General features: G+C 35.2%; 1 protein-coding gene across 3 annotated transcripts; it reads left to right on the forward strand.

Moving 5' to 3' along the window:
* Positions 1-1620: 1620 nt before the first annotated feature.
* Positions 1621-11990, forward strand: LOC112452976 (voltage-dependent calcium channel subunit alpha-2/delta-4). Of its 3 annotated transcripts, XM_025013474.1 has the most exons (14): positions 1621-2002; positions 2387-2468; positions 3496-3788; positions 4134-4732; positions 5038-5372; positions 5543-5809; positions 6517-6645; positions 7684-8051; positions 8908-9112; positions 9317-9905; positions 10135-10490; positions 10761-11057; positions 11462-11790; positions 11887-11990. In XM_025013474.1, the coding sequence occupies exons 1-13, from the start codon at positions 1923-1925 to the stop codon at positions 11759-11761; spliced, it is 3900 nt and encodes a 1299-aa protein (XP_024869242.1). In that variant the 5' UTR covers positions 1621-1922; the 3' UTR covers positions 11762-11790; positions 11887-11990. The 3 variants fall into 3 exon arrangements, with proteins under 3 accessions (XP_024869242.1, XP_024869234.1, XP_024869252.1); XM_025013466.1 differs by lacking the exon at positions 11887-11990 and having other exon boundaries at positions 11462-11839; XM_025013484.1 differs by lacking the exons at positions 6517-6645; positions 11887-11990 and having other exon boundaries at positions 11462-11839.
* Positions 11991-12346: the final 356 nt, after the last annotated feature.

Genomic DNA, 12346 nt, shown 5'->3' on the forward strand with positions numbered 1-12346 from the left:
GTATCTTAACTGATATGTTTAGTAGTGCAACTGCCAATAATACACTGTATCTGGATTTAAAAATTAGACATTATAAAAATTTTTAATCCGACTTTTTCTAAACATTGTATCTTAGGAACTTGTATAATAATAGACATAAGACGCTTTACCATTATAGGTACAGTTTAAGCTTTTATTATACTGAAAAATGTATTAACTCCATTTTGACAAAAACTGGAGAGACAATTCTTTTTACCTCTAAAGATACAGATATATAAATATAGACCTTTTAATTATTATCGTCTTCAAATTTTGCGGTTGTCGCGAGAGGGTCTTTTAGCTCCACAATTATACACGTGTGTAATGATTGCAAAACTGCAAAAACTACATCACGCAATAATGCGATGAGATCTAACACGAACCTCAGATAATTACATAATTCGATTTTATAATGTTCTCACGGCCGATAATTTTGCAAAGTGCTCTATTGTTAATATTGTTATTTATAGTCTTTCTAGTATTTTATTGAAATGAATGATACTCTCTTGTATTTTATAATTTGCATGTAATACAAGACAAAACGTAAAGAATAGAAGGTATAAATTCCTATTATTTAGCAAAATAAAGCAAAGAAGCAAAAATAAAAACAATAGCACAGTTCTCCATCGAGGCATGCTATACTACTTCTACGAGTAATGCTATAAATACTCATAATTTCTTTGATCATGTAAAATTTGAATCTCAAATTTTCCTAAAGATATTTTATAAAACTTTTAGTTAGTTTATAGGCACGGATCATTGCTGCCACAAGCATCTTATTATAGATATTTAAAGTTCTTTTATTTTACAAATATAGAAAATGGGCTAACTAAAAACCAAGCGCGGTAAATGATGCGCGAAAGTTTTATTTTTATTTCTATTTTACATATTTTCCAACCTTGACTGCGCGCCGACTAAATTTGTCAGACTTAAAACACAGCTCCGGTTGGAGTAGTAAAATCTTCCTCCTACACCTAATTAAATCGATTTGATTTAATTTTTAATGCTATATGCATCTAAATAACTATAAAGAAATTTCTTTTATTTTAATTATTATATGGAAAAAAATGACTGCTACTGTAGCAAATTTAGGGACACCTAACATTTTTTTGCAGCAAAAGCTATAATTTAGCAATAGTAGCAAAACCTTTTGCTCTCGCTGCAATAAATGTTAGGTGTCCCTAAATTTGCTACAGTAGCTAATAATTTTTTTCCATATAATAATTAAAATAAAAGAAATTTCTCTATTCCTATTTTGCGACTAAAGCTATAGTAGCTAATCCTTTTTTTTCGGTAAAATTTTATTAGGAATACTATGAGAATTTGAATGTATATACAGATTTACAACTTTTATATACATTTTTTCTTTAGATGTTCCTAAATCTTGTGCGAGTACAGTGTAATAAAAAGTTTACTTTAATATATTACTTTAATATATTTTAATTGATAATAGTTTATTATTTAATTGCCTCTCGCAATATACGATTTAAAGTATATCAAAGCGTTCAAAGCGTTGGAGAGATTTGATATCTCGTAAAACCGATTTGTCCAGTTTTGAAAATTAGAAATTTGTAATCGCGATCAAAATTCAATCATTTTGATGCTGCTTTGACCGGCCGGCATGATTTTATTAATATCCACACGAGAAAACAAGAAGGAACCTTTAGAGCTTCAAGACGGCGCTGCTCGAATGCCAAAAATAATCGGACCGGAGGTGAACTTCGCAGCCGGTTTGCTCCGCAGTAGACACTACCAATCGAGTGCTTAATCCGTTATCGTGAGCTTTCGCGGATCCGTGTTCTTTCTAGAATAGAAACGGAGCTGAGAAATATAACGTTCCATTGGGAACGAATAGCTGTCTCCAAGGCAAAAGAAGAGGAAAACGGTCGCAGCGATTTTTGTTCATGCCGACGACTGCAGGTCGATGTTTCGTCTTTTATTTCGTGTTGCTGTTCGTCGTGTGTCTGGCTAAAGACGCGCACATGTAAGTTCCGCATAGTAGCGCAGTATAGAATATGAAAGTCATGAATGTGCTTTGGATAAATGCATTATAAACGAATTAAAGAGAAAAATAAAAATAAATAATGAGAATACGAAAAATTATATATATCTAGAAACTGAGTAATATATGCATATATGTATTATTTACAAGATTTGTTTTTGATTGTCATTAAAAAGTCTGCATATAAAATATAAAATATTTAAAGATAAGATTAACTAATTTGTTAATTAATTACCATATTTGCCTTTATAATGTATTTTAATTTATTGCTTATCGTATCACTACATTTTTCGATATGCAATAGCAATTATATCAATGTGCTTTCTCGGATATTTAAATTAAATATTCACGATTTTTTCCCTCAAGAGTGGCCAGATGGGCGGACAAGTTGGGCACCGAGTTATGGGAACTCGCGAACGAAATAGCCCGGCCCGAGGAATTGCTAGAAGTGAGTACGCGTGTTTACTTGAGATAATAAACATCAAATAGTGAAAATTCAGAGGAATCCCGCAATTTCTTGCGCAAGATAACATATTCTTCGATTTTATCCAAGCAAGAAAAAATTTACATTGCAATACTTTTATTTTTTAAAGTTTTACGATTATTTGCAAAAGGTAAATCTATATACATTGTCCTGCTTTTATGCAAAGTAGAAAGGTCATGAGACAATGAACGAGCAAAACTACAGTTGAAACATAATTCACAGCTCCATCAGCAACTCTCTTTCCATTTTTACCATTTTGACTCGATAGATTCTCGCTTCCAAGTGAAGAATTGATCATGTACCTACATCGTTTCATCTGCTGACTGTATTATTTATTTTATCTTCTCATTTTTTTTACAATTTTTAACTTCACATAGATGTATATTGACTATCTTTATTTACACTCTAATTTTCTTATTTATTTTTTTATTTGCTTTCAACTTTCATGTGGCCGCTTGTTAGACTTATTGCATCTCGATTTTAGTCTTCGCTTTTCATAATATTATTTTATATTTTTATTTTTTTTTATCCGATTAATACTAGTTACGTTTCATCGTTAGTTATTATTATTTATTATACCATTCATGATCTAATCTCTTTTTATATTCAAATTATACGTGATATGTAATATTTTTTTTGCTTGTTCCTACGACCTTTTCACTTTGCTTTGCAGATACGAGCCTGATTTTAATTTATAATTTTAGTTTTTAGTGCTTTATACTCAAGTAGCAAAATAACGTTAGAGACGTCATTAAGACGTTATTAAAACGTCATTTGACGTGTCACTCTGCTACCTGGATAATGCAACTCTTGTCATAGAAAATTTATTATAGAAAAGAATAATATCCTATTTTTTCAATAATTTTTGTAATATAAAATTTTGTATACATATATTTTTAAATGCCTCTAATTTATATATTTCTAATATTGCACGGATAAAGGAATATTAAACAGGAATATTAACACAATTGGTATTTAACAATTCTTTTAGAAATACAAAAGCATGAACGCGCGAGTTGAAAATAAGTCCGGAGAAGAATTGGTCAACATAATCAGCGAAAATGTAGGTAGGATGCTGCGTCGGAAGATGGACGCTGTCACCTGCATTCGAATAGCAGCCGAGGACGCTGCAGAAAGCTGGGACCCATCTTCCTTGAACGTATCTCGCGTAAACTGCAACCTCTCCTACATTTCCAGCAAATGCAGTCCTGTCATAGGACATGAGTCAGCAAAAGAGAAGAAACATTGCAAGAAGGTTGTGAAAGACTACGGGGACGTGTACAGGTGAGCAACTTACTCTGCCTCATTGTACGTTTCTTCTCTTCAAATAGCTTCGCGTGAAAATTAGTCACGGAATTATTTGAGTTAAGATGGCAAAAATTTTGGTGAATTAAGAACGAATGATGCAAATAATAACTCCTTTAAATTTGCACAGGACTAATTAGGAAGGATCTGAAGTTGATTCTTAAAGTTATATATTTTTGTGTAATTTTATATGTTTATCAATTTAAACTTGCAAAACAATTTAATGGAAATTATTTTTAATAAATACGAGCAATAATATACCGTCTTGAAAGCAGAAAACTATTAAGTGAAATAAATCTAAGAAATATTACGAAATGATTCCAGAAAAATGGAACTGATCTCGGACTCGCATTTCTACAACATCCCGGTGAATACGAGTTACTCATCGGTTCATATACCGACCAACGTGTTCGATATCACGCCAGAAGTGGCTAGAGATATCGCGAGGACTGAGCCGCTGGACGATATGTTTCGTCAGAATTACGAATCCGATCCGGCATTGTCATGGCAATACTTTGGTTCAGTTACCGGTATGCTCCGACAATATCCTGCTATGAAATGGCAAACAGACCCCGAGGACCCCGAGGACGCCGAGGACGCCGAGGACGCCGAGAACGCCGACGATGACGATGATGACGGTAATAAAGATGATGACAGTGATGGCAAAAATGACAGTAAGAAAGACAACAATAATGATGATGTTGATGATAATTATGTTAATGATGATGATGATAATGATGATGATCATGATGATGGAAATGATGATGACGACGATGATGATGATGATGATGATGATGGTTCTCCTGCTGATTTGTACGACTGCAGAGTACGTAGTTGGTTTGTCGAGGCGGCCACATGTAGCAAGGACATGGTGATCCTAATGGACGTCAGCGGCAGCATGACCGGCATGGGAAAAACTATCGGTATAAAAAATCAGTTTTATTAAGAAAATGGAATTCGAAGTGTACAGTTAAAATTCTTACAATCAAATCTTATTGATATAAAAAATTTTAGACTTTTAGACAAACAACACAAAAAACATAACAATACAAAAAATATAATTTTTAGCTTAATAAATTAATGAGAAAAATTAATAAATTAATATTTGTCATTTTTTTAATTGGCTTATCACGACTGTTAATTTTATAATTAAAAAGTTGCAATATAACGTTATTGAAGAGTGTACCAATCGCATAATCTTACAATTAATGAAACGGTATTATGGCAGCAAAGACAACGGTGATCTCAATTCTGGACACCTTGTCGAACAACGACTTCGTCACGATGCTGAAATATAACAACGAGACGACCGAGTTCGTACCATGTTTCAAGGATATGCTGATTCAAGCCACGCCGGAGAATCTCGACACGTTTAAGAAATCTATGGACAAAATCGGTACAACGGAGGTCGCCAATCTCTCGATGGCCTTCACTAAGGCGTTCAGTCTACTCAAAACCTACCGGGAAATACGTGGCTGCGACGCCGACTCACCGTGCAATCAGCTCATCATGCTCGTTACCGATGGTGTTCCCGGAGGAAAACTGGGGATTGAACTGAAAGAGGTTGTAACATAGTCGTCACTTGATCGAATAAACTTTTGTTGTTGTCTCACTTACCGAACTTTCGCGTGGCTGAGACTAACGCAAAAATAAATAACGATAAAACAGTTATGACCGTAAAAATTTTTTTAAGTGAACATTACTGATTGTGTGTTCTATTTCTTCTATTTTAGGTATTCAAAAAATGGAACTGGAAAGAAAATAGTACTCATGTACCGGTCCGGGTGTTTACGTATCTTATAGGCAAGGAAGCGACGAAGATAGACGAAGTCCGGTGGATGGTGAGATCGTGTCTGAATCGCGGCGACTACAAGCATGTGCAAACACAGGAGGAAGTGCGCGAACAGGTGCTCAAGTACATCCCGGTTATGGCGCGTCCCTTGGTGCTTCAGGGTGCGGTACATCCTATCGTGTGGACGCATGTTTATGCCGATGTCACGGTAGGAATCGTCATTTTAAGTGCAATATATGTAGATCTTATACAATTGAAATTGAATATTCAATTGTGTAATTGTATTTTTTAATTGAGTTTAAAGAAAACTTGCCTGAAAATTGAAGATGTTATTATGATTCATAATAAGAAATAGAAGAATAATCATTTTTATGTTGTTACAAACGTTAATAATATTTATATTATTTGTTTTAAAAAATGTATAATTACAGTTTATTCGTCATTACCCTGGTAGAAAAATATCTCAGAATTTTTCATATTATTAATCAGAAGTTTTATAAAAATTTTCAGATTTTCTCAGAATACTCAGAATTTTTCAGATTTTTTTATATGAATTGGAACGTTTTTCAGAAAAACTCAGACAAAATAAGAATAAAATATTTTTTGCTAATATAGAAATCTGAATAAATATGAGAAAATTTGTGCAATTTATCAGAAATTTTCATACATACGGATACTGAAAATATTCCGAAAATCTTTATCTAATTATTTCTGAAAGTATCTGAGCATGTATTTTTTCAGCATTTTTCATAAGTCTCAATTTTTGCAAAATTTCTGAGAAAATATGAGAAATTTTTTCACCAGGGTACGGGTAATTTCGCTTTTCTCCCAATATTTTTTACGATGTTTAAATGTTTTGTAAAAGTGGAAGCCATACGTAAAAAGAATAAAACAAATATACGTAAATTCCATCAGAATCCGGCACTTGCCGCTTGGCTGTGGCTGGTGATGAAGCATGGAGAACAAAACTCGCGACTACAAAAGTATAAGAAAGGAACAAAGCTGGGCGTGCAAACAAACAGGGACGCAATCTACATACTGCAGGTTTAGATACAATCAAGAAAACACCCTCGTTGCCTGTCCCTAGGTTTTCCAAGCATTCCGTGTAGATCTGTATCGCGCTATATCTCCCTTGGCACAAGCTTCTGTATTTAATATCTCGAATATCAAACGGAGTATACAAGAATCACGCGATGCGATTTCGCTAAAATTCTTCTTTTAGAAATTTTTTAGATATTAAAAAATTCGTTTTAAATCAGTGGATAATTTCTGATTTTACTTTGTTTGATAATTCGTGTAAGATCAAATGAGGTAATAAAAAATGGCGTTTGATTTTTTATCAAATAAATATTAGGTATTATACTTTTCGTTTTTATAATAAATATGAATTGCTGTATGTGTTTAGATTATGATTTAATTGAATATACCTCGCTTGAGCTTAAAGTCAAATGCTTGGTATCTAGAGGAATTAGCCTTAGTTGAAGTGTCAACCTGGAAAGCTGGACAAACACACCCGCAAGTAATTAATCGCTAGGTATTGGAATATGGCTAATCGATGCACCGAGTGTTCTCCGGCCAAATTGGTTATTATTAGGAGGCTGAGAACTTGGTACCTCGAGCTAGGTTTAGTACCCTGAGCTATTGGCTGGGCTTTCATCAAGTTTACTTTTATTCATTACTTTTTTTATTTATTTCCCATTATTAGATCAGTGTTAGCTGCTATACAAGACGTTCGGGATTAAGCGGACAACCAAAGACTCTTTAAAAATAATAAAATATCACCCGACGAGATTTCTTAAATCAGATTTTGATTTAAAAATATTACACGCGATGAAAAATGCGTATTTGTATAATCAATTTTTGCGAGACTTCGGTTGCACCCTTGGTTCCGAGACGCGCTCTGTATTCCTCGGCATTGGAGTGACCGAGAGTGGATTTAGATAGCGTGGCTCTTCGCTTTTATTCCAACCTGTTGGAACTTTTATTCCACCTCTGATGTGTTCACTCCTCTTAACGAAAATTGTAAGAGGACGATATATCGTCGTCGAAACTGTTCTTCATTCTTGCGATCGCTCTGCGTAGATGCAGAAGGACGAGAACATTGAGGAGGACCCGGCCATCCTGAACACCACCGCCTGGGAAGAATATGAACTGTTGACTTCTGTGAGCACACCTGTGTTCGACCGCAAAAGCAACCGCGAAAACATGACAGATGCGAAGAATGACACACTGTTTGGCGTGGCTGGCACGGACGTGCCGATCGACGATATCCGCAAACTTACGTTGCCATACAAACTTGGCGTGAACGGTTACGCCTTCATTGTGTCTAACAACGGCTTTGTGATACTGCATCCAGACCTCCGGCCGGTCTACAACGGTCGGCTTAAAATGAACTATAACAGCATTGACCTTACGGAGGTGGAGATACTCGATGATGGGCGCGGACCAAGGTAATGTAATGATGTTTTCATCATTCATTATTATGGTTTCTTCCAAAGATCATATACAAATACAAAATATTGAATCAGTTACTAAAAGAAGTGTGCAAATTAGAAACTTGCACATTGTTACCTCACCATTTATTTTCGCTCATAAAGCTTCCTACATGAGGAATTAACAAAATTATTAGCATATAAAAGATTGGCTTCCTCATAGAGAAAGCTTTATGAGCGAAAAAAAATGGTAAAGAAGCAATGTGCAAGTTTCTAATTTGCACATTTTTTAAATTTTTATATAACCTTCACAGAAAATAGACAATAAATAAAGAAACTTAATTTGAATAACAGTTTGGGATTTTTTCAATACATTATTGTTTAATATAATAATATATTGAGAAAATGTCAAACTTTTTTTATAATAAAAAATTAGAAAACTTTATATTTATAATTCAAGCATAAAAAAAATTGTTTAATTCAACATTAAAAATTCCTTTCATCAGTTCTCATCAAAATCAAAACCAACCTTTCTTCAATGATACTCTTTATTTAAAAAAATTTAGCCCGATATTTCAAAATTCGGAAGTTGGAACATTCACAGGCAATTTTTTAAAAAATTAAAATTTCCTTAAAATCTAAAATACTATAAATTTTTATAAAAATGACAATAAATAAATGTTGTACAACTTTACTTGTGTGTGTGTGTTGCGCGCGCGCGGGACATTAAAAAAATGCATTTTTTTGACGTTTTGTTAGAACATTCTGAACACATTGGCATCGAAAAATAAATCTTATATTTTTCGCTGAATTGTTACGTTTTTTTTGTTATTATCTTTTATTTGAAATGTTTACTAATTATAAACATGCACAGGGACCCGGGTCCTGAAATATTGGAGCTGAGATCAGCGTTAGTGGATCATAAGCGAGGTAACATGACAGAGATTCCCGTGAAATTACATTACGATGACAATCGTCGGGTCCGCTTCGAAAAACGTGATTATTTCTATGCGCCTCTACCTGGCACACCATTCAGCCTTGCAGTTGTTATACCTAACTATGGAACTACGTGGATTAAGGTAGAAGTAGCATTAGAATCGCAATTTCCCTGATAGAAATATTTTACTGAAATTATCTCTCAAATGATCTTATTTCATTATTATTCCATAAGTTTTATGGTAAGTAATTACAGAATGAATTGCATTAAGTGAATAATTATTTACATAATTGTGCAGATTGGTATTGAATATGTACTCAAATAATTGCATGCAAAATTCTTCAAGGTTGGCGACGAGATCCGCAGGAACCAGAACATGAACGTGAACGTGTCGGATTACTTTGTGGGCGATCATTGGCGCATACATCCGAGCTGGGTGTATTGTCGTTACCATTACCTGGAAGGTCATGAATTTAACAGTCCGGAAGACGAATTGCGCCACTTCTTGGCGCTGATGAGCCGGCCTAGTTGGCGCTGGTCCGAACAATATGAGGCTTATCCGTCCATAGACGAAGACATCGAAGAACCCAACTGTGGCAGGCAGACACTCAAGCACGACGATTATTATTGCAACAAAGAGCTTATGCAGCTGCTCGTGTTCGATGCCAAGGCAACGAACGACAGTTTCCGCGGTGACTATTTGGAGGATTTGCCCCCAAGGGCTCGGAATCTGGCACACCGCTACGGTATCTTTGTTAGGTTTATCGCGACGCAAAGTGGCCTTACCAGGTGGCATTATTTAAAGGCCAGCAAACTATCGAATGAAGATGACGGCATTATTTTTGGCGATCTTCATAGACGAGCAGTGAATGAGCCCTGGTACAAAGGCGCGATTTTTCAGAATGAGTTGGATTCCAACAGTATTTCTATATCTGGTAAGAATTTTATTTTTATTGTGGATAAGACACAGAACTTTTTCTAATTAATTTTTTGTATAAATATATCCTAAATCACTTACTCTTAATTACAAATCCTCCGATTTACTTAAAATGAACATTTATATAATTTATTATTTATTATACATGATTTATGATTATATCTAATTGTGAGATGGTCTGGGTAGTGTAATGTATTATACAAAACACACAATATCTCATATTATAGTTCCATGGGAAGCAGGCGCCGACGCGATAGTGACAGCTTCGATGAGCCTATCGCCCAAGGACGGCGGTAGGAAAGCGCCGGCGGCCGTAGTGGGTTTTCAAATGCCGATGAGAGATCTGTACAAGCAATTCATCGCGGTAACTTCAGTAACAACGAATTCGATGATGAATTGTTCCAACATTTGGATCGACTGCTACCTATTAGACCAGAACGGCTACGTGGTGATCTCGGACGCACATAACGACACTGGGCAATTTTTGGGCACTCAGGAGGGCGCCGTTATGGTGTCCATGGTCAACCAGGGTGTTTACAATCCAGTCGAGATCTATGATTATCAAGGATGGTGTCAAGTGGTCGTAAGTAATATATGCCAAAGAGTAATTCGGTGGTTGATAAGAATCAAAGAATATTAACTATATTAAAAGATCACATTTAAATATATCTCAAAGTTTAATTTTTAATAATTATAAAAATTATAAAAGTGAAATTATAAAAGAGAATTTTGTATTTAGAGGAAGAATCAGAAATGGCGCGAAGAACAAGCTGTTTCCAGAGTTTCTCTATTATGCTTTTTTATTTTATAAAAGAAAAAGGATGCTTTTTTATCGCGGCGCGAATTGTTCCAGCGAGTCGGAAACTCCGCCAACAGCTTGATGGAGCCGCTGCAACATGTTGCAAAGTTGTTACTCTGGTTTCTGCTGCGGTTGATGTGGTTCACGACCCAGTTTGTAAACTTGCCCGGCATTCACGGCAAATTCCATTTTGATGAGGACGCACCAGATCCAGAACCACCACCGCAACCCTATCTCTATCTCTATCCCTGTGATCAAAAGCGAACACTCTACATGTTGAACGAGACCGTCGCTGCTAAAGGCGTCACCAATCACTCCGACTACTGCTCACGACCTTTCTACGCTCAGAGAGTAAATATTTTCTATTTTGCTCGAGAGTCTCGAAAACAATGATTTATAATATTGTTGTGTCTTCAATCTCTTTTGTTGTGTCACGATGGTAATTATTTACTTTGCAATGCGTTAGAATAATGCATTTAAAGTGATGTTTAATAGATCAGCACGCTACGTGTTTTGCCATCATCGAATATTTTAATTATGTCAGAAATAAAACTATAGAACAGATCTGCGAGATTTCTTGAATTATCGATGATATTAATGCTCTTTTCTATTTTCTATGTCTTTTACTTTTCAACTTGTGATGTGATATTTATTAACGTATTTATGCCGTTGAATCAATTTATGAGAATTTTATGAAAAGACATCATATTGCACAATAGTTTTCAGAAAAAATAATCATCTATAATAATTTATAGGTGCCACACACTAATCTATTGCTGGTTGTGGTAAACAGCATGTACCCGACATGCTATAGAAGATTGGCAGTAACACCCGTCAACATTTTACCCTCTGAGTACACAAATAGCACAGGCGACAAACCCTGTCACAAGATCCCATTGAACGCCCTGAAGAGACGCAGGTTGAAGAATTGCTTTACGGAACATCCTCTGGAACTTGAGACTTATGAGACCTATGGCTGCGGAGCATCTGCATTGATGGTGTCCTTTTCGCTGTTGTATATCATTATTGCTAGGATTCTATATGTCTTTGTATGATGGCAAATTAGTCGTCCTTGATACATGTGGTAATTGTACTGTCTTAATTAACAACATTTAATATTTAAATAAGAAATAAATAAATAATGTTTTAAAGTTTGAATTTTCTCCTATTTTTTTCACAGATCATTTATTCAAGGAAACACGTGTGACTTGTATTATATCCAAAGTTGAAACCATGAAGTATAATTCTTGACGTATCATTTATGACATCATCAATAACACTTATAAAAAATACGATATATACGAAGTAGTATTTACATCGAAGACGCAGCAAGCTTCGATGAACAATTTTAATTAACTAACGTAGGTATCGTTCGAGGCAACGAGGAATTTAAGAGTAGTAAATTTTATTTTTTAATAAGTACCCTAACACGTATTCCACTTGCTCGACAATCAAATGTATATCGAAAGATGAACAATCCTATCACGTCTTATCATCGACGTCGACAGTTGGCGTGCTCACGCGTCGTTTGCTCGTGTTTCCGTGCGCAAGCCTGACCGGAAAATCGATAACCCTGGAAAGCGCTTATAGACACCGAGAGCGAGCTGCCGTAGGCCCCGCGTGAGTCGCCACAAAGTTAG

This window comes from Temnothorax curvispinosus, unplaced genomic scaffold (assembly GCF_003070985.1).
Source record: "Temnothorax curvispinosus isolate PA1 unplaced genomic scaffold, ASM307098v1 QBEX01000305.1, whole genome shotgun sequence".
Lineage (NCBI taxonomy): Eukaryota > Metazoa > Arthropoda > Insecta > Hymenoptera > Formicidae > Temnothorax > Temnothorax curvispinosus.

Bases quoted from the DNA above. Each gene is read 5' to 3' on its own strand.
- LOC112452976 (XM_025013474.1), top strand. From the start codon at position 1,923: ATGCCGACGACTGCAGGTCGATGTTTCGTCTTTTATTTCGTGTTGCTG. The intron at 2,469-3,495 runs GTGAGTACGCGT...CAATTCTTTTAG, and splicing joins GGCCCGAGGAATTGCTAGAA to AAATACAAAAGCATGAACGC. The intron at 9,906-10,134 runs GTAAGAATTTTA...CTCATATTATAG, and splicing joins CAACAGTATTTCTATATCTG to TTCCATGGGAAGCAGGCGCC.